The sequence below is a fragment of the Canis lupus genome, chromosome 33 (genome assembly GCF_011100685.1).
Source record: "Canis lupus familiaris isolate Mischka breed German Shepherd chromosome 33, alternate assembly UU_Cfam_GSD_1.0, whole genome shotgun sequence".
Classification (NCBI taxonomy): Eukaryota; Metazoa; Chordata; class Mammalia; order Carnivora; family Canidae; genus Canis; species Canis lupus.
The window spans coordinates 29,539,298-29,562,676 of NC_049254.1; the positions used below are offsets into that span (position 1 = coordinate 29,539,298).

The 23,379-nt window shown below is 36.6% G+C and overlaps 1 protein-coding gene across 11 annotated transcripts in view; it reads right to left on the reverse strand.

The window, feature by feature from the left end:
- Nucleotides 1–23,379, reverse strand: part of LRCH3 (leucine rich repeats and calponin homology domain containing 3) — a 126,126-nt gene that overhangs the window by 57,905 nt on the left and 44,842 nt on the right. For all 11 annotated transcript variants that reach the window (XR_005383417.1, XR_005383415.1, XR_005383416.1 and 8 more), the window contains exons 2-6: nt 17,166–17,310; nt 14,950–15,076; nt 12,246–12,351; nt 6,527–6,663; nt 5,282–5,391 (exon numbers count right to left, since the gene is read on the reverse strand). Coding sequence is in view for 8 of the 11 variants with exons in the window: in XM_038583087.1 (XP_038439015.1) it covers nt 5,282–5,391; nt 6,527–6,663; nt 12,246–12,351; nt 14,950–15,076; nt 17,166–17,310 (625 nt within the window). In the remaining 3 variants the exon portion in view is untranslated. The remainder of the gene's footprint in view (nt 1–5,281; nt 5,392–6,526; nt 6,664–12,245; nt 12,352–14,949; nt 15,077–17,165; nt 17,311–23,379) is intronic.

Consider the following 23,379-nt stretch of genomic DNA (forward strand, 5'->3'; position numbering starts at 1 on the left):
TGGGGTTAAAAAGCAGGACTTTTCTTACCAGTGGCTTAGTTTTGGTTCACTGCCACATTACCATAAATAAATATATCTAATCTGTAATATAAAGCTGGTCAGCAAAAAAGCATAGGCCACTATAGATCACTACTGAAAAATACATATACCATTGTATAAAACTTAAAAGTTATCACAACGGTGCAACTTGCTAAAAAGAAGCTGCTAACATTTATATCTAGAAATGAATAAAACCTTTATAAAATGACTTAAGGAAGACTGAGTGTAGTTCTTATATTATGCAAAAGTATTTAGAAAGTTACACCTAAGGATTGAAAGTACCACAGCATCTCATTTGTACTGAATACCTGAAGAGCTACAGAATTAATAAGAATTCTCTTTAGCAAGGCAGAACTCTTAGGACTAAATTGGTCCTAAATCATAGCAGACAGCTAATAACTATAATGCCTAATATTTACATGGGACTTTATAGTCAGCCAAGCACTTTGAATGACCAGGTCATTCAATCCTCAGAACTACTGTTAGGGTATAAATGGGGTAAATAAATACCATGTTGAAGAAACTGAAGTCCAGAGAGATTAAGTGAATTGCCCAATAATAGAGATACTCAACAGTACAGTCTGACTCCATGGCAGCATTTTGAATAAAAGTGCTGCTAACTACAATGCAATTTCACTAATCCATACCTCAACAAAAAAGACATGAAGTTACAATATCACATTCACTGCTGCATGAGGAGTTGAAGGAAATATTTTATGTATATTAAATAAAAAATAATTTCTAGGACTTTTTAAAAAAGTATTTATGTGTGCATAAATACTTGTATTTATTCATGCGAGACACACAGAGGCAGAGACATAGGCAGAGGGAGAAGCAGGCTCCCTTTGGGAAGTCCGTGTGGGACTCAATCCCAGGACCCTGGGATGATGGCCTGAGCCAAAGGCAGACGCTCAACCACTGAGCCACCCAGGCATCCCTTTCTAGGACGTTCTAAAACAGTTACAAATGAAGTAACATAACTCCAGAAAAAATGGAAAATATAAAATACAGATCAATCTAGTAAGCATAGTGAGAGATTATTATATGGACTGGAAGACATCAGATCTATAATTACTAATTCCTTTGGAGACATGACATGTTTGTGTTATGGATACATTTTGGATACATTTCTCCATGGACTCAAACCTTTTTTTATTTCTTAGCAAATACACACACACACACACACACACACACACGTCTCTTCCCAGGCTTTTTTTTTTTTTTTTTAAAGAAGTTTTACACTTTTAAGGTATTATGATGAGGATTTCTGTATTAAAAAAAAAAAACAAAACTAGATCAAGACCAACTAGTCCTCAAGACTAAGGAAAGAATGACAAAGAGAAACAGGTTCTGTAATTAGCGCTATAGGACTCAAGCAAAGTTCATTATTCTTTTTTTTTTTTTAATATTTTATTTATTTATTCATGAGGGACAGAGAGAGAGAGAGAGAGAAGCAGACAGAGACACAGGCAGACGGAGAAGCAGGCTCCATGCAGGGAGCCCGATGTGGGACTTGACCCCAGGACTCCAGGATCATGCCCTGGGCCAAAGGCAGGCGCTAAACCGCTGAGCCACCCAGGGATCCCCAAAGTTCATTATTCTTATATGTGCTAGTGCTTTCTCCTTAGTCTTTGGACATACCCTCACATACATGTCCCCAGTAGTCACCATTAACTGCCTGACACTCAAAGCTCAAAGAGAGCAGTAGCAGTTTATGTTCCTATTCTGGTATTTTAAGAGAGAAAAAATTTTTCTTAGAAAAGATTAACTCGGGCAGCCTGGGTGGCTCAGCGGTTTAGCGCCCCCTCAGCCCAGGGTGTAATCTTGGAGACCTGGGATCGACTCCCACGTCAGGCTCCCTGCATAGAGCCTGCTTCTCCCTCTGCCTGTGTCTCTGCTTCTCTCTCTCTCATGAATAAATAAAATCTTTTTTTTTAAGTTTTTTTTTTAATTTTTATTTATTTATGATAGTCACACAGAGAGAGAGAGAGAGAGAGCGCGAGCGAGAGCGCGGCAGAGACACAGGCAGAGGGAGAAGCAGGCTCCATGCACCGGGAGCCCGACATGGGATTCGATCCCGGGTCTCCAGGATTGCACCCTGGGCCAAAGGCAGGCGCTAAACCGCTGCGCCACCCAGGGATCCCGAATAAATAAAATCTTAAAAAAAAAATAAAAAGAAAAGATTGACTCTAAGGGAGAAAATCAGTTAGTATAGATATAAAAGCTTTATTTGTTGTGCATCTTTCAAGAGTACAGGACTAGAACACACTTAAAGAAAATTTTAAATAGGAAAAACAAAACTTTTTTTGATAAATAAGACCAGAGTTCTCTATCCTAAGCAATTTACTGAGGTAGGAGAAAAAAGACTTGAAGAAAGACAGGATATAATAGAGAAAATTTAAAAATCCTTGGCATTATGCTTTGGGTCCCTTCATAATCTCCCTACTGTCAAAGTCATTTCTCTAAGAGAGGCCTAGATCTAGCACAGAGTATGCCAGACCTAATCCCTAATCCCCATGCCACACCTGTCAAAACCTTTTATGTCTTCCTTAACATCACATCCCTGCTTTGGGTCTTCTCAGAGTTAAAAATGTTAGGACTGAGACACTCTTGTAGGAATCTTTTATGGGTATGCATGGTATTGGTTAATTTCTCCTTGGTATTTGTATAAATATACTAAAATCTTGAATGACTGTATGCTTAAACAACCAGATTAGAGTTAGTATTTTTTTAAATTTTTATTTATTTATGATAGTCACACAGAGAGTGAGAGAGAGAGAGAGAGAGAGAGAGAGGCAGAGACACAGGCAGAGGGAGAAGCAGGCTCCATGCACTGGGAGCCCGACGTGGGATTCGATCCCGGTCTCCAGGATTGCGCCCTGGGCCAAAGGCAGGCGCCAAACCGCTGCGCCACCAGGGATCCCTAGAGTTAATATTTTAAATACCCTTCGTAGTGTCTGAAACTCTTCAATCTAATAGCTGGATCAAAAACACCCAGAATGTCATTACAAATTTGTTTCTGGTCACTTTAAGCAGAGGAAAGTTAGGAGGAGAATAACATTGTGACCAAACTGACTATTCATTCCTTTAATATATATTTGAATATCTACTGCGTGTGTTAAATACTCAGCTGAACTAGGGATACAGTGGTGAAGAAGAAAGACACAATTGGTGGCAAAGGGCAGAAATCAAGTCCCTTTGGAGTAATACTTAAGAAATCAGGTTCTGGGGGTGCCTGAATGGCTCAGTTGGTTAAACATCTGCTTTTGGCTCAGGTCATGGTCCTGGAGTCCTGGGATCAAGCCCAAGTTGGGCTCCCCATTCAGTGGGGAGTCTGCTTCTCCCTCCCTCTCTCTCTCTGCCTCTACCCAAGCTCATGCTCACTCTCCTGCTCACTCTCTCTCTCAAATAAATAAAATAAAAAAAAAAATCAGGTTCTGTATTTTTAGATAGCTTAAGATTACTCCTTTAAACCATAAACACCTAAGTACTTAATTCTAATCATTTATGATGAAAAAATTTAAACTGTTTAAAATTTAATTGTATTTAAAAAACTTAAAATTTAAACTTAATGCACATTTCCCTTTACTAGAAATGATATACCTAATACACTTTAGCATTTTATTGATGAGCATCAATTATGTACTGTGCTATATATAACAGAACAATAATTTAAAACATTACTGAAGGGAACCCTGGGTGGCTCAGCAATTTAGTGCCTGCCTTCCACCCAAGGGCATGATCCTGGAGTCTCGGGATCAAGTCCCGTATCGGACTCCCTGCATGGAGCCTGCTTCTCCCTCTGCCTGTGTCTGTGCCTCTCTTTCTCTCTCTGTGTCTCTCATGAATAAATAAATAAAATCTTAAAAAATAAAATAAAACATTACTGAAATATGGAGAGTTCTTGGCAAATATGCCTAATGGCATCAAAGCTGCTATGTTTTTAGAGTGTTATTGCTTTTAAATATCTTGTTAGAATTATTAAATATAGCATATAGATAAAAAATGAATATAACAGACACAGCTTTTAAAACGTGAGAAGACATTAATACCCTTTAAAGCCCCCAATACCTCTTTTACATTGTATTTTCCTTCCTCTCAGAGTTATCCATTAACTTGAATTTTTTAATATGTGTCTGCTTTTAACAGTTTTTTCTTTTAAATTACTTTCTGTACTTTTAACATGTCTGCTTTTAGAAACTCTACCAAAACAGAAATTTGTTCATCTGTTTTGGTCTAGGATACTAAGAAGCTAGCTCATTAGGACTATGCTTTTATTAAAGTAAAATGTGACAAGTTCTAAGTGAAGGCCAAAGGGGTTCTCTTTTGAATAAGGCCTATATGTATTATGGCATCCACACTGAGACATGTATTTTGCCTGTTAAAAGGCCTTTTGAATGTAATTACTGCTAGTTAACATTGTTCCAGATGGTTGGGAATGCCAAGGAGAGATAACCTTTTAAGTTAGGTGTCATGGGGCAGCCCCGATGGCTCAGTGGTTTGGCGCCACCTTCAGCCTGGGGTATGATCCTGGAGACCCGGGATCCAGTCTCACATCGGGCTCCCTGCATGGAGCCTGCTTCTCCCTCTGCCTCTGCCTCTGTCTCTGCATCTCTCTCTCTCTCTGGGTCTGTCATGAATAAATAAATAAAATCTTTAAAAAATTAAAAAAAAAAAAAGTTAGGTGTCATGTAGATGAAGGATGCATAAACTAAAGGATCCTGAAATGACATTAATGGTCATCAAATCCAACCTCTTTAGTCCCTAAAGAAAAAATGAACCTCCAAAAGTTTGAATGACTTGCTTTAAGTTACAGATTTAGTTAACAGAAATTTAATGCTAACAAGGTTAGCATTCAAGTCACTGAGACCATTGGTTTTCAAGTCAGGATCCCTCGGGGATTATTTGGCAATGTCTGGAGCCCTTTTTGTTTGTCACACTGGGAGACATTCCTGGCTACAGAAGCCAGGAATACTGATAAACATCTTCCGATGTACAGGACAGCTTCCCACAACAAAGAATTATCTTCCCCAAAATATCAACAGTGCTGAGGTAGAGAAACTCTTAGAACTACACTTTGTCAGATCTCTGGAATCAACTGTTTACTTAATATAAACATTCTGAGAAAAACAGTGTCAGAATAGGTTATTTCTCTTTAGTTAAACATTCAGGTAGATTTATGGATCCATTTTGATTCCCTATGAGATGGAATACATTAAATAAAAAAATAGAATATACTCACCAGGAGCCAAAACCCAAGGGTCTCCTATCATAATCTGGCAGATCTGGAGCAATCTTACAAGCCTGTATGTTCAGGTACTTAAAAATGTGGATTTTGCCTTTTATACATATCTAAAAAAAGTAACATATTTGAGTTACCTACTTAACTTATTGTTACATATGAGTAACAGGTTATTACTCATTACTCTGAAATAAAATCACAATCAGCTCTTTACTTTTTATATATTTGAAACAGAAGATATTTCTATCAATTACATAGAGATATTAAAAATTAAATACTCATTATATTACTTGTTATCTTATGTGTTTAAGTGATATAAATACAGACTTTTTATTTTCTAGTCAAGAATAACATATAAAATAAATAATTTATGATTATAAACACTGATAGAATACCAAAGAAACTTATCACACTGATTAATTAGGCATAGTCAGGGATTCAAAGCATTGTTCCCCACAGATTATACTGACAACTTTTACTTTTAGAAATCCAACAATTATGCACAATTATGTTTTGAATCCTACTTTTTGTAAGGGTTTGAAAAGCAGGAAATGATTAAATATTGAAGTTATACTTCTGTTGACAGAAGTCAAACTATAAATTCTTTAGGATTATGAGATCCTTCTATAGCTATGAAGTTTACTCATAAAGTTTTATAGTTGCTATCCAGAGGCTTGAACAAGACCATCATTAACTGTAGAGTTCAAATGCTACAGTGAAAAATATAGGCTGGTAAAATTCTTCAGATTATGGGATGCCTAGAATCTGTACATAGTCATCTTATAATTATTATTAAATTGCTTCATATCAGTCACTGATAAATGATCAAACTAAATGAGGAATTTAGGATTTTAGAAAATAAAAAGGTACAAAAATGATCATCAGAAGATGTGCATTGATAATCTTTAGTTCTGAAAGCCAAGTATTTTTATTTGTTTCTAGAATTTACGTTGCCTACATTCGAGTTTCACTAGAAAGAAATTAACTTAAATTTTATTTAAGAACCTTCAAGAAGAACCCCTTAACTTAAAAAATAAGTCAATTTAGTGAAAGGGAAAACACTTCTGGAAACATTACGGGTCCTTCATTCCATTAATTCAGGGCTTCTGAAAGAAGTATATTTGGATGAATTTATTTTAAAAGAACTTCATTTTCAGCAAAAAGATACATGCAGAGAACTCCAAGTTTTAAATTCACCCTTTGTCAAAAAAGTTCACCACATACTTCAAATCCACTGGAGCTTACCTGTGCAGGAGGAGACTGCAGTGGATTGTTGTCTAGAGTGATCATCTGCAGGTGCCTGAGGTTCCGATAACAAACAGGGATCGTTGTAATTTTATTGCAGGAGAAGTCTAACCGTATCAAAGGCAACTCTGCAAGCTCTGCAGGGTAATAAAATGGAAATGAACAATTAATGACATTCCAAAGCTAGACAATTTGTACAGGGGTTTCAGTTAAATATAGTGAATTTAATGTATTTATCTTCATTCATTCTTAATGAAGAACTGATACTGTGAAATGAAATGTAGTTGCTTACAGATGGGAATATGAGTGAAAAGCAAGCTGTCTGATCCTCACAGAACAAAACTGGAGGTCTGACGCCACAGGAACACAGGCATAACCAGCGGATTAGATGATAGTCTGTACAAAGTAGAAGTTAAATGCCTAAGCCCCCAACCTCAATTCATGCAGCACTACCCCTCTCCAATCACCACAGGAGTCAAGACGTTATTCTTTAGTGAAAGTAAATCAAAAGGCTTTGAACTCAGGAATCTTAGGCACAATGGGAAGTCAGGATGACTTGCCAGTTGGAAATGGAGGATTTGTGTTTTTTTTATTTTTATTTTTTAAAAAGATTTATTTACGCATGAGAGACACAGAGAGAGAGAGAGAGGCAGAGACACAGGCAGAGGGAGAAGCAGGCTCCATGCAGGGAGCCCAATGCGGGACTTGATCCCGGACCTCCAGGATCACGCCCTGGGCTGAAGGCAGGTGCTAAACCACTGAGCCATCCCTGGAAATGGAGGATTTAAAAGGAAGTCTACACAGTGAGGAGACCTCAGCACTTTCCTACCCAAACTCCCATCCCATCCCCAGCTGTTGAATGCCAATAGAGTAGTCAGTCCCCTCTTATCCATGTAGGATATATATCAAGACCCCCAGTGGATGCAGGAACTGCAGATAGTACCAAACTCTATATATACTGCGATTTTTCCTATATATACATACATGTATACTTATACATGAAGAAGTTTAATTTATAAATTGGGCATGGTAAAAAATTAACAATAATAACTAATAATAAAATAGAACAATTATAATAGTGTAATTAAAATTATCAACACCCTTTTTGAACTCGGCCACAGTAACTTCTTGCAAGATACATCCACGAAGGCAAAAGAAACAAAAGCAAAATGAACTATTGGGACTTCATCAAGATAAGAAGCTTTTGCACAGCAAAGGATACAGTCCACAAAACTAAAAGACAACCTACAGAATGGGAGAAGATATTTGCAAATGACATATCAGATAAAGGGCTAGTTTCCAAGATCTATCAAGAACTTATTAAACTCAACACCAAAGAAACAAACAATCCAATCATGAAATGGGCAAAAGACATGAAGAGAAATCTCACAGAGGAAGACATAGACATGGCCAACATGCACATGAGAAAATGCTCTGCATCACTTGCCATCAGGGAAATACAAATCAAAACCACAATGAGATACCACCTCACACCAGTGAGAATGGGGAAAATTAACAAGGCAGGAAACCACAAATGTTGGAGGGGATGCGGAGAAAAGGGAACCCTCTTACACTGTTGGTGGGAATGTGAACTGGTGCAGCCACTCTGGAAAACTGTGTGGAGGTTCTTCAAAGAGTTAAAAATGGACCTGCCCTACGACCCAGCAATTGCACTGTTGGGGATTTACCCCAAAGATACAGATGCAATGAAACGCCGGGACACCTGCACCCCGATGTTTATAGCAGCAATGGCCACAATAGCCAAACTGTGGAAGGAGCCTCGGTGTCCACTGAAAGATGAATGGATAAAGAAGATGTGGTTTATGTATACAATGGATTATTACTCAGCCATTAGAAATGACAAATACCCACCATTTGCTTCAACGTGGATGGAACTGGAGGGTATTATGCTGAGTGAAGTCAGTAGGAGAAGGACAAACATTATATGTTCTCATTCATTAGGGGAATATAAATAATAGTGAAAAGGAATATAAGGGAAGGGAGAAGAAATGTGTGGGAAATATCAGAAAGGGAGACAGAACATAAAGACTCCTAACTCTGGGAAACGAACTAGGGGTGGTAGAAGGGGAGGAGGGCGGGGGGTGGGAGTGAATGGGTGATGGGCACTGGGGGTTATTCTGTATGTTGGTAAGTTGAACACCAATAAAAAATAAATTAAAAAAAATTATGTCAATGTGGTCTGTCTCTCTCTGCTAGAAAAAGGTGGAATTAGCCACAGGTACATAAAAAACTAAGCAAATAAAAGAGGAAAACAACAACAAAAGTAAGATATATAAAAAAGAAATATAATCAGAAGGCAGCCTGGGTGGCTCAGCCAGCGGTTTAGCGCCGCCTTCAGCCAGGGTGTGATCCTGGAGACCCGGGGGATCAAATCCCACGTCGGGCACCCTGCATGGAGCCTGCTTCTCCCTCTGCCTGTGTCTCTACCTCTCTCTCTCATGAGTAAATAAATAAAATCTTAAAAAAAAAAAAAAAAAAAGAAATATAATCAGAGTACATCAAATGAATTGGCAGGGCACACTATTTATTTTGAAGATTTTATTTATTTATTTGAGAGACAGAGTGTGCACATCAGCATGAGTACAAGCTGGGTGGGGGGGGGGGTGGCGGAAATGGGGGAAAGGGAGAAGCAGGCTCCCCACAGAGCAGGAAGACCGATGTGGGGCTCAATCCCAGGGTCCCAAGATCATGACCTAAGCTAAAGGCAGATGCTTAACTGACTGAGCCCCTTAGGTGCTCCAGGAACCATAGCTGTAATAATAACATTTTGATCAAAAGCCATGATAAAACTACACTGGGAAGATAGTAGGAGGGAAGTAAAGGTATGATTGTGATAGTGTGTAAGGAAATTAAATCCTCATCTACTATAACAGGAAGCTGACATAAGTATCAAAACTGAAAAATCCAGCAAAGCTGTTAAAGCACGTCATTTAGAAATATGTCAGCAAATGCCAGTGGAAAGAGTCAAAGGTAAAGAAGGTAGATGATTCTAGACACTAAAACTGGGAAGGTAGAGGGGTGCCTAGATGGCATAGTTGGTTAAGGGTCCAACTCTTGATTTCAGCTCCGGTCATGATCTTAGGGTCATTAGATTGAGTCCCAGGTTGGGCTCCAAGCTCAGCAAGGAGTCTGCTTGAAATTCTCTCTCTCTCCTTTTGCCCCTCCCCTGTGCACATGTGCATGCACACACATTCTCTCTCCCAAATAAATCTTCAAAAAAAAAAAAAATTCAACTGGGGAGGGGAGGAGGACAGTTGAGAACAGGGGAATGCTATTACTGATTTTGAGCTTTTTATACTCAACTTTCTGAACGACATATATATTTATATACTATTTGACTTTTTGAGCAATATATTAATAACAATTAAAATTTAAAATAAAAATGGCAATATAATAAAAGACATACTATTTTATCTACCAAATTGGAATATGTTAGAGACCACCAATTAATGAACATGAACTTCCATACTAACTTAGGTAGCTATTGGAATAAAGCTTTCTTGCCATGCAGTTTAGCTAAATATGTTAAGAGTACAAGATAAGCTGATAGAAAATCATTTAAAACTATTTGTGGACTGAGTGAAGTAGGACAAACATTATATGTTCTCATTCATTTGGGGAATATAAATAATAGTGAAAGGGAATATAGGGAAGGGAGAAGAAATGTGTGGGAAATATCAGAAAGGGAGACAGAACATAAAGACTCCTAACTCTGGGAAACGAACTAGGGGTGGTGGAAGGGGAGGGCGGGGGGTGGGGGTGAATAGGTGACGGGCACTGAGGGGGGCACTTGACGGGATGAGCACTGGGTGTTATTATGTATGTTGGCAAATTGAACACCAAAAAAAATAAATTTATTATAAAAAAAATAAAATAAAATAAAACTATTTGTGTGACTCACTTTTTCCTTGGTAACACACATTTAAAATTAGAGAAATAAATTAGATGATAAAACTTTCAGACTGTAATTGTCCTCTAAAACTCTGAATTTTCATTTTCACTAAAATCCCAATGTTTTCATTAGTTTACTTTACATTAAGTCTGTATTATTACATTAGTAAGCCTTTAAAAATCAATCACAGTAGGTGAGTCCTGTGTAGAAGGATAATCCTAGACAGAAATTTGGGGTTCTAAGGCCTGTGCCATGATTTGGTCAGTTCTGCTGGGGCCTTCATTCACATCCCTGAGGGGATAGAAAGGAGACCTAGGAAGAAATGAGGAAGGGCTCTGAAAATAAAAGGTGTGAAGGTTACTGGGCAAGCGACTGAGAGGAAAGCTATGCAGGATTTTGGCTAGTGTGACTGCAGTTAGTGTGTAAAAGTGGACTGAGGGACGCCTGAGTGGCTTAGCGGTTGGGGGCCTGCCTTCGGCTCAGGTCGTGATCCCGTGATCTGGGACCGAGTCCCACAACTGGCTGCCTACAAGGAGCCTGCTTCTCCCTCTGCCTATGTCTCTGCTTCTCTCTCTCTCAGTCTGTGTCTCTCATGAATAAATAAATAGATCTTAAAAAAAAAAAAAGTGGACTAAAAAATCACTTATTGAGACATTCTGATATCCAAAATGTCAAAGTCGCACTAGCATATGTTAGAACTTAAAATCAGACTGGATCATACTGGTGTTAACATTTGGATTCCACAGTGAAGCAAAAATTTCCTTAGTTATTAATTGAGTATTTACTATATACTATAAGTCATGCTTTGTAGAAGAACCCAGAGCATCATGGTCATGAAAATACCTTCTAAAGGATACAGGTAAGGGAAAGTGGATGGGAGGATAGATGACACAGGAGTTGCCAGGAGGTGATAACTGCTATAGCTGGAGGATTCACTGCTCTCATTTATATATGAAATTTTCCATAATAAAATTAAATATATACTCTGATCTAATAAAATAATAGTTCTCCCCATTTTCATTTCCTTTTACAGCTTCTTTCATGAATTTATATTTTGAAAGATTAATTATACTTAATGTGTTTAATCCTTTTTATCATTCAGATACATTAACCAGAGCCCACAGTGAATCTATGATAACCAACCTCCTAGTACTCCATTCATTATTCATTCTACACATCACTTCCAACCATTAATTAGCCTCTATCTGAACATTTCCAGGGAAAGATAAAGCAATTAAGTTCAAGTCAAGTCCATTTTTAGTCACTGCAAATTGTAGGAATGTTTTTCATTATGCTAAACTATTTCCTTATCAAAACTATGATATATTTCTCCCAAGTAGTTGCACTTACTGAAACTTCCAGGGACTCTACCTTGAGTTATTAATTAATTCTGTAAAATCTAAAAAATACAATCACTGGTTAATAGTTACTGGAATTTTTCAATAAAGAATCTAACTTTTATTTTTATTTATTTATTTTTAAAGTATTTTATTTATTTATTCATGAGAGACACAGAGAGAAAGAGAGAGGCAGAGACACAGGCAGAGGGAGAAGCAGGCTCCATGCAGGGAGCCCAATGCGGGACTCAATCCAGGGACTCGGGGGTCATGCCCTGCACCAAAGGCAGACGCTTAACCGCTGAGCCACCCAGGCATCCCTACAAATCTAACTTTTAAAACCCACAAGGAAATGGTAACATATAGTAATTGAACCATTATATCTCAAACACTGGTTGTAACTCTTAAGCATTTTTGCCTTGTACCTAGAGATCTTTTAAGCAAAAAAATTATTTCCCAGTTTTCTTACCTTCAGGCAAACGTACTAAGTGGTTTCTTCTTACATTAAGGTCTCTCAAGGCCTCCAAATTACCAATTTGGGAAGGTACTGTTTGAATTTCATTGCAGCTCACATCCTATTTAAAAAAAGATACAAAGTAAAGAATTGTTCTAATATTACAAACTTGCCTGCTTTAAACCATGTGTAGAATGAAGTTTGATAACACCTGTGGTCTGTTTTAATTGTAAAAAAAAAAAAAAAGATTCTGTGTTCAAGAATAATTCCACAGTCTGTACTAGCATTTAATTCTAAGAACTTATAGGCTGCTGACTGATTTTATAAATTTTTATATTGATCTACACTAATTTTATGAGTAGAACAAAAATTAAATGACTTATGTGTAGACAGAAGGCCTAGTATCAGATCAAATGAAAATTCTAGTGAAAAGGTAATTTAGAAAAAAGTATAGAAACATCTATTCAAGACAATATTTTATTTTATGAGTGTTCTAATGAAACTAGAAGAAAAAACAATGATAAAAATTATAATGAAAAAATTAATTGAAAGGAAATTAGATTTTCAAAATAACAGCTTGCATGCTCAAGAATATAAAATAAAAATGCATTGAAGATGACTCAATTCTTTATTAAACTAAAAGTGAGGGGAAAAAATAATAAAGTACATATAACTCATAGGCCATGGAAAAGATACTGCCTTATTGGCATCTGATCAAGCTGGTACCAATACATGTTTTATGTAGGCCTTTTGGTATCTTGGTCAAAGCTTGATTCCACTGATTCTGATAAGAGACTGACCACAGATTCCAAGAGCGACAAATTCAGAATTCCATAATCCTGAAACCAGCCAGAAAAATGTATAAATCTATGTGTAACAGCAGGAAGTTGTTTAGGTTAACAAAAGCTCCAAATGCCACACTAACACTTAGAACTCCTCCAGTATATGAGTAAAAAGACAATTTTAATGGACTATTAGAAAAGACCACTTACTAAAAACTTCAATAAGCTTCAAACATTATTTTTAAGTTTTCCCATAATATTCTTAAAGAAAATATTATTTTTACTTTTCATAACAATTAATGACTGAAGTAGAATCAGTAGCTATGTTCTTAGTCCAATGCTCTGAGTATCAAAGTTAAAAGGAAAAGAAGTTGAAAGGATAGGGAAAATTGAACATGAGCCAGACGGTAACAGTAATCTATAATATTTCTCTCAAGAGAATATTATATATATATTATATATATCTCAAGATATAAAATGTATATCTTGAAAGACAAAAGTTTACTCTCTCTTAAAAATGAAGGGAAATATAGGTGGCCTGGCTGGCTCAGTTGAAGGACCATGTGACTCTTGAACTTGGGGTTGTTAGTTCAAGCCTCACTTTGGGTGTAGAGATTACTTAAATAAATAAACTTTAAAAAAAAAAAAAAGAAGGAAAATAAAAGGAAGAAGCAATAAAAATGTTGTGAGAACATGTTCTATCACATGGGAATCAGGAGCTTTGGGATTATTAATTCTCACTCTGACACAAACTATTCGTATGACTGAGGTTATCAATTTACCTCTTTTGTAGAAAGCTAAAAGCTCCTTCTACAAGACATATCTTTTAGGTATTTATGACTTGATACGCAGAAACAGAAAGTTTAAATGATTTGAAAACCAGAATCTGAATCACAAGTAAAATTAATATTAATTCATGGTAATAACCCAAGTTCTGAACAAATGCTAACATACAAATATTTTGGACCTTATATCCTAGATGTAATTGCTTCTAAATAAATAGTGGTTTAGTATCTAGACTTCAGATTTAATATATTTGTGAATTTTTGCATGTGACCTTTTATATTCATAATCCACCTGAAAAAAAAGAAAGAGCTAATGTGTGGTCCAGTTAAATTATATTTATTTTTTGTTTATGATGTCTATCTTTGTTAATAATCCTACGTGCTACGTGGAACTATCCTCCCAAATCTCAATGGATAGGATATAATTGGACTTTATCATTTCAGAAATATGAAACATGGGCTCTGAAGTTAAGGTAGACTGGTTTCAAATTCTACTTCAATTATGGACCTTGGGCAAATTACTTATCTAAGTGCTACTTTCCTCAGCTGTAGTATGATGATAATTATAATACCTAATTCATAATGTTACTGTGGTGATTACAGGGGAAAAGTCTCATTCCCACGCCTAGAACATAAGTACTAAAGAGTAACAACGAGTGGTAAATGAAAGTTAAGCTTCTTAGAAAACATAAGACAGCAAAGAATAGTTTACTTTAGAGAGGGAGAGAGGTGCTAGAGATAGCATGTGAGGCAAAAAAATAAGGCTGATCTTTGCAGTGCCCATTTCCCTATAGGGGCTAACCAAAAATCAGAACACTGATGCTATTAAGATTTAACTTGAAAAATTTTAATGCATTATTAACTTATATCTCAAAAGTTTAATAACATAGAAATCACTTAATATTGGTTAAAATTTAATTCTAATGACTTTCTCCCATTCCATGTGGGCCTATTAGACTTGTACTTTCAGTTCTTCTTAACTCTATGCTGAAGCACCTCAGTACTGATCAACCAGCAAAACTTTACTATCCATACTTGAAAAAAACCTCAAAAACATACCTTAATAATGAGTCTTTACCCCATAACACTATGGTATGACCATGGATATACATATATACATGTGGGACAATAAAGAAGTAAACATTAACTTACAAGTTCTGTTAAATGTCTGAGATGTCCAATTTCTTCTGGAAGTGACACCAATTTGTTGTTACTAGCAATTAAGACTTTCAATGGTAAATTACATAAGTGCACTGGCAATGTTGATAATTGGTTCCGACTAAATATGTAAATAGAAAAAGAGAAGAGTCAGAAGCTACCACTTAAGAAAAAAATTCTATCTTTCCTATTCTATACTCAGTAAAGTGACAAACATAAGTCTTGGAAGGAACAAAGAGGGTAAAATGTGGGTTTTAGCATCCATTTCCTCACTTATCATAAATCTTTGTAGTTTTAGGCACAGTATTATCTGTTTTTTTTTTTTTTTTTAAGATTTTATTTATTTATTCATGAGACACAGAGAGAGAGAGGCAGAGACACAGGCAGAGAGAGGAGAAGCAGGCTCCCTGCACGGAGCTCGATGCGGGACTCGATCCCAGGACTACAGGATCACACCCTGAGCCAAAGGCAGACGCTCAACCACTGAGCCACCCAGGCGTCCCTTATCTGCTTTTTATACAGATTCCTTATCTGTATATTGAGGATTTTAAAACTTCCTCCACCTATCCTAGAGGCCCCTGTACCATAAAACTCCTTTGTAAATAATGATGTGCTACATAAATACAATATTTCATTAAAGTTAATCTTATGTAAGATAAAGTGATTTTAAAAATAGGATAGATGATGATTATCCTCTCTCCTTGTCTTCCAAAGAAGAGTTATAAACATAAAAGTAGTTGTAATCTACTTCCCTCATCCTACATACTTTAAAATCAAATGTACATAAATGAACCAAATATAGTTCTGTGGAAAATAAGTGACAGGTTGTGATTTTAAATATATCACATCAGCTGGAGTATAGGTATGAAATCTTTTATTCATACAAAACATGCAAAATTAGAACTAAAAGCACACATCTATCATTAGGAAAAAAGTAAGTTAAATTTTTACTTACATAGATTTAACTTTTTTTTTTAAAGATTTATTTATTTATTTATTTATGATAGACATAGAGAGAGAGAGAGAGAGGCAGAGACACAGGAGGAGGGAGAAGCAGGCTCCATGCCGGAAGCCCGATGCGGGACTCGATCCCGGGGCTGCAGGACTGCGCCCTGGGCCAAAGGCAGGCGCTAAACTGCTGAGCCACCCAGGGATCCCCTAGATTTAACTTTTTAATCTCTAGTGTCAATTGGCCCCCTTTTCAAGAGCTTTTGCTGATTTGACTAATATAGATCATGAGCCTTTACAATTTTTTAAATCAGTAATAATTCTATTCCTAGACATTTACCTTAAGAGAAAAATAACATTTATATATAAGAGTCTCTGCCGGTATTAATTTTTATCATGGCAGAAAACTGGAATAAACTAAATATGTGAGAGGGAAAATGAGTTTTAGAAGTGTATAAACTGTACAATAAAATGTTTACTATAAAAATATTTCCAAAGAGTATTTCATGCCAAGGGGAAAAACTTAAAAATCTGACTGAAAGCCTGGAGAAAAGGAAAATATCACCATAAATTAAAACATATACAACATTTGATGAATTTTCTTTATACTTTTCTACATTTGCTCATTTTCTCCAATGAACATTTTTAACTTTTTTTTTTTAAGAAATTTTTTTTTAAATTTTTTATTTATTTATGACAGTCGAGAGAGAGAGAGAGAGAGAGAGAGAGAGAGAGAGGCAGAGACACAGGCCGAGGGAGAAGCAGGCTCCATGCACCGGGAGCCCGACGTGGGATTCGATCCCGGGTCTCCAGGATCGCGCCCCGGGCCAAAGGCAGGCGCCAAACCGCTGCGCCACCCAGGGATCCCAATTTTTAACTTTTAAAATAAAAAGAAAACCAAACCAAAACCAAAAAGTAGTTCTCCAAGATATGAAAAAATAGAAAGGAATTAAACAAATGCATTTACACATTCAGAACTTAGTATACAAAAATACAAAATCACAAGAATGAAAGTACTTTCAGATCTGTCCTCATTTGATAAGCTTATTTAAAAATGTAATTGGAGAATCATAGCTACAAGACTACTGCAAGCCTATCAGGCTAATGACCCTTACAGTCTGTTAATTATTGCAAAGCTAAAAACAAAGGGAGAAACTTGAAGGATATAGGAAATATTTTTAATTCAGCCTAAGAACATGTATAAGATACTGCAGATATGAACAGAGAATGTAAATTAAAAAAAAAAAAAGGAACATCCTTACCTAATATTTAAGAATGTTAGAGCTTGTAGGTTTAGAATCGCCTCTGGTATATACCGAATACAATTTTGGTATAAATTGAGATTCTCAAGAGAAACGAAATGACATGCTTCTATAGGAATTTCTGAGAGACGATTTCGTGACAGATCTGAAAGAAAAAATGAATTAAGTTTAAGGTCAATCCTTAGAACTTATTTTGAAATGTTAGGTAAATAAGCAGGTTTCATGATTGATTGAATTCCGAAGAGTTCCCATTGTGAAGAATGGTCCAGAGTAAACATTCAAATATTTATTAATCAACTGAAAAAACCATTTTAACATATACCTCTCCATCTTCTTGCTGGGGAATACTGATTCTTTCTGAGTATCTACATATACCTAAAAAAATAAAACCAGTATTTTTTGCAAGTAACACAAATTCTAAGGCATATCGGTCTACGATTACACCAAAGATCATAATCAAATATCCTAGGACACAAATGGATCTCTAAAATCCACCTTCCCAAAAGCACAGACAACATTCTGAGGGGTTTTTAAAAACTTTTATTTATTTATTTTTTTAAAGATTTTATTTATTCATTCATGAGACAGAGAGAGAGAGAGAGAGAGAGAGAGAGAGGCAGAGACACAAGCAGAGCGGGAAGCAGGCTCCTCACAGGGAGCCTGATGTGGGACTCGATCCTCGGACCCCAGGATCACTCCCAGAGCCAAAGGCAGACACTCAACCACTGAGCCACCCAGGGGTCCCCATTCTGAGTTTTTTTTTTTTTTTTTAAAAGCAAAACCAAACTAAAAAAACAAAAAACAAAAAACTCTGCCCCTTCCTTTTTAAAAGCTTTTTTATTTATTCATTTGAGAGAGAAAGCGCAAGTGAGAGCATGAGCAGAGAAGAGGGTCAGTGAGAGAGGGAGAAGCAGACTCCCTGCTGAGCTGGGTGTCTGACACAGGGCTTGATCCCAGGACCTCAGGATCATGACCTGAGCTGAAAGCAGACGCTTAACCAACTAAGTCACCCAGGTACCCTGCTATACTGCCCCTTTCTTTACTGTTAAAGATTATCAGCGTCACGTCAAAAGGATTCAGGAAAGATTTTTGCTTCCACTGGCCAAAGATGAGGCAATCTGAACTTCAAAAAAAGATAATAATTGCAAAGGACTCAAATCCATCACATATTTTGAATTATACTAGTGTATAATGACATCTCCTCCTCCCTCCCCCAAGATACAGAACCAATTCATTACCTTGTAAACTAATAAAGGGGAAAACATTTAACTTGCCTTCCCTATATGAACTGTATCACTGAGTAATCAAACAGATGAAAATAAGCATCTCTGTTTAAGTATTCTAGCTATAAATGAAAAATGATGTTAGCATTTTGCAACCTTCAAGGAATTCATGGATCTAGAACTGGGTCTAAATGGCTATCTTAAATTAAGACAATCAGAAATTGTATGCCTCCCTCACGGTCTTGCCAGCGGGACAGACCTGCATCTAATCAAGCTTTTGCAAACTTTCAGGAAAGGCAGAAGACAAAGGAATGTGCTGAAATAGTCATTCCATCATTATCCATTTAGATCATTAAATATACTGTGAGATTCATTTGCTTACCACTGTTTTCTCTCCTGCCCTATCTTAAAGTCTCTGTTGGCAATTACTTGGTGAGAATCCTTTAATGGAAAACTTTTCCTGTATTACTGCATATCCACAACTATCTTGCTTTCACCATAACATCTGAATAATAGTTGGCTAGGTACAGGCACAGTTCCTCTCTTAGGAACCTATAGATGTTATTTTAGCTTCCAGTGTCACACTGAGTAGTCCGGCACATATCTGATGATTTTTCCTTTGTAAACAGCTTGTTTTTTTTGTGTCTCCCCACCATCCTTAACACTCTGGTCTACAACTCTGTGGCTCTGTTAGTCTTTCTTTCTTTTTATTTTTTTTTAACAATTTATTTATTCATGAGAGACACACACACAGAGAGGCAGAGGGAGAAGCAGAGTCCACGCAGGGAGCCCGATGCGGGACTCGATCCCGGGTCCCCAGGATCATGCCCCAGGCCGAAGGCAGCGCTAAACCGCAGAGCCATGGGGGCTGCCCTGTTAGTCTTTCTTTAAACCAGAGAAATGCTCCCCTATTACATCTTTAGTTGTTCTACCTTCTTCATTTGGGGCCTGCCTATCTATCTATCTATCTATCTATCTATCTATCTATCTATCTATCTATCTATCTATCATCTTGCTGCTTCTCCTTCCATGTATCTATATAGGTGGCTATATATATATGGAAGGAGAAAGATTTATATATATCCACCCTCCCCCCCCCCCCCCCCCAACTCTACTGCTCTTGGTATACTCTTTTACTTAACATTCCATACCAGGAATTTAAGTCTCAACACTAATCACCCTTTCCACAAATTAATATATAAAAAAGCTCTCCCTTTTTTATATAGTATGATTAGAGTGCCTCTTTGTTTCTCTTGAAAATCTAAGATAATTTATTTTGTTTTGCCTGTTAAATCTGTCATCTATCTCTTCCAGTTTCTATTTTTGTTCTATTTCACTGAAGTCACTTGTTATAGATGCAATCCTTGTTCATCTTGTTCTGGCTGCTGGAGTTCCTTTAAGCGAATTATTTTCCTTTGTCCGTTCATGGCTTGCCTCATCCTTAGGAGCTCATTCTTCAAGCTACTAAAGTTTTTGAAAGGCAGTTATCATCAAAATAGCACAAGTAATCTCTAAAATGCACTGAAAGTAAGCTTCCACTTAGGGGAACAGTTCTTTTTGAAAACTCAAAAATTTTTATAATTGCCCCAAAGGCTTTTGCCTCTTATTTCATTTGGATCACAGTATATTCCCCAAACTCACATATTACCTCTAGGCCCCTTGAGCTTGCAATCCTCAGAGTTGTTTCACTATGAAGTGGTAGTTAGTAATTGAAGTTGGGAAACAGATCACCATCTTGCCAAAATGCCTCTCCATATTGTATTTATTAGGAAAAAGTTAAAGCCCTGGTTAACAGAGATCATCAAGTACTTAAGACTAAAAATTTCCTATAGAATCACACTATAAACAATTTCTTTAATACTAAATGCAACAAGAGTTATTTTTATCAATTCCTGTTTAAATTATACTGGTATAACTTTTAAAGTTGAAGAAATGAGGTGTGCCTGGCTGGCTCAGTTGGAGCATGTGACTCTTGATCTCAGGGTCTTGAGTCTGAGCTCACATTGGTTGTAGAGAACACTTAAATAAATATACTTTCAAACTAAAGTTGAAGAAATGAAAGAAATTCGCTGCAAACTGCTACTTATTTAAATTTAAACTTAACCCTCCGAAAAGTCAGCTTCATGTTACAAATTAAATTTAAGCAGGGGGGCAGCCCCAGTGGCTCAGTGGTTTAGCGCCACCTTCAGCCTAGGGTGTGATCCTGGAGACCTGGGATCCTGTCGCACGTCAGCCTCCCTGCATGGAGCCTGCTTCTCCCTCTGCCTGCGTCTCTGCCTCTCTCTCTCTGTGATTCTCATGAATAAATAAAATGCAATCTTAAAATAAAAAATTTAAGCAGGGATTATTATTTAAAGTCAGTTTGCTTAAAATTTTTATTATAGACTAAATTACTTAAAATCCAGGTGGACCTCGGTGGCTCAGCCCATTAAGCGTTAAGAGTCTGCCTTTGGCTGGGGTCGTGATCTCCAGATCCTGGGACAGAGCTGTGTCATGCTCTCTGCTCAATGGAGAGTCTGCTGAGTCTGCTTCTGATTCTCCCCTGCTCATATGCGTGCACTCTCTCTCTCAAATCAATCATCAATCAATCTTTAAATTACTTAAAATCCAGAAAAATGAAATAACTTCCATTTTTTAATACCCATATTAAGCACAGAAAAAAAAAAAAACAGCAAGATATACACTAGGCTGAGATGCATTTCAATAAATGGGTGTTCTTTAATTTTTTAATATTTAGCAAATTTAAGGCATAATCTATTTTTGAAACCAGAGTTTGGGATAAGGATTCTTAAGTTCTTCTATTTAAATTGTATTTTTATTTCAATTTGGGAAAACAAGTAGCTTCTTCCTTATGTTAACTGAGTAATACTTTTACATGCTATAAATTCATGAAAGAATCATTTAGGTCATTGATCATATTATGGAAACTATTGCAAAGTACCAATGGCTTATAAAAAATATTTTTTGCCATATTCCCTCAAGGAAGAAATAGTTTTATAGTTAAAGAAGTGTGATTTAAAAAAGCCTTTAGGGGTGCTTGGGTGGCTTACTTGGTTAAGGTTTTGACTCTTAGTTTCAGCTCAGGTCATGATCTCATGGGTTGTGAGATCACTCAGTGGGAGTCTGCTCGAAGATTCTCTCCCTCTGCCCTTACCCCAACTTGTGCACTCTCTCTCTCTCTTTCTCTGTCATAAATTAATTAATTAATCAATTAATTTTAAAAAGCCTTTAAGAAATAACCTTCAGTTTTAAAAAAATTATGAGTGTGTATTATTCTTAAAATTCTTTTTCTGGTTATAAAAGCAATGATGCTAACTTCGTAAGTGTAAAGGACTACATAAAACCTATATGCGTTCAAATAAAGAAAATATTGCCAGCATCCTAGAAGCTCCAATGTACCACTTGCTGATCATAACCTCTTCCCTCTCCAAAAGAGAACTCAATCTACTGATTTTAGTGATAAATATTTTCTTGGTAGCTTTAACACTTTAGAATTTTTAGCATTAGTTTCCTATTATTGTTGTAACAAATTACCACAAATTTGGTGACTTAAAACAATACAATTTCATTAATTTACATTTCTGGAGCTCAGAAATCAGCAATAAGTCTTACTGGGCTAAAATCAAGATGTGTTGGCAGGACTACATTCCTTCTGGAGCTTTTAGGGGAGAATCTGTTTCTTCTCTTTAATAGCTTCTAGAGACGATCAACATTTCTTGGCCTTGCCCCATTCCTCTGTCTTCCACTCAGCATTGTGAGGTGGAGGCCTGATGCTGGCTGCCCTCTCTGGTTCTCCTGCTTTTGCCTCCTTGCACTTTTAAAAATCCTGTGACATGTTAAGGATCCTGTCCACCTCACCTTGCTCCCCAGCTAAACCAGGATAACCTTCCTATTTGAATGCTAGCTGATTAGCACCTTAATTCCCCTTTGCCATGTAACCCAACATATTCATAGGTTAGAATGTAAATATTTTGGGGGGGCCATAATTCTGCCGGCCACATCTAAGAACTTCTAAAAGTAGGAGCATACTGTATGTATATTCTTTTGTGATCTTCATTCAACATTTGAAATTTGATAAGGGATAGAAGCAGAAAAACGAACACCTTAACCCAGAAGGCTAATCTACAGCCTGCAGTTTTGATAAGGGTCAAAAATGAGCTGGTTCCTTCATTCTTAGAGGGTCTCATGACTGCCTGTATATCTTAGCCAACAGTTTAATATCAAGCTGAATGATAAGCATCAGAGAAATCTTGCAAAAGTAGTTCCAGCTTCATGCAGCAAAAGTGTAGCTTTTTTCTGCCCATAAGCCCTGTGTCCCTATGCTATAATTAATGCACCTTTTTGTACCAAAAATGTCTCAAGAATTCTTTCTTTGACTGCTTATGGCCCCACATCAAAATTCACTTATGTAAGTTGTATCCTGGAGTAGTTCGTTCATTTTCACTTTCTTCATAGTTTTCTTCTATATGTGCATGCCACAATTTATTTACTTAGTCTACAACTGATAAACATTTCAATTATACATGGATCTAGATAAATATCCAGGAGTGAAAATGCTATATAATAAGATATTTAGATTTTCAACTTCACAAAAGAATGACAAAAAAGTTTTCCAAAGTGGTTGTACCAATTTACACAGCAGTGTTAATAGTGTTCTTGTGGTTTCACTTCCTTGTCAATACTGGTTATTATGAGATGTCTTAATATGTTTCTGTTTTAAAGATATTCACAGTGGCATTTCATTGTGATTTAAATTTTTCATTTCCTTTATTATTAATGAGGTACTATGGCTTTCCATATGTTTATTGGCCATAGATTTCCTTTCTTATAAAGTCTTTTGGTTTGTTGGAGATCTTTATAAATTCTGAATATGAATCTGGTGTCAATTACATGTGTTGCAAATATCTTCCCCCACTCGTGTGGTTTTAAGTTTCACAGTCTTTGTGGTATTTTTGATGACAGTCTTTAATACAGTAAAATGTTTTATTAAT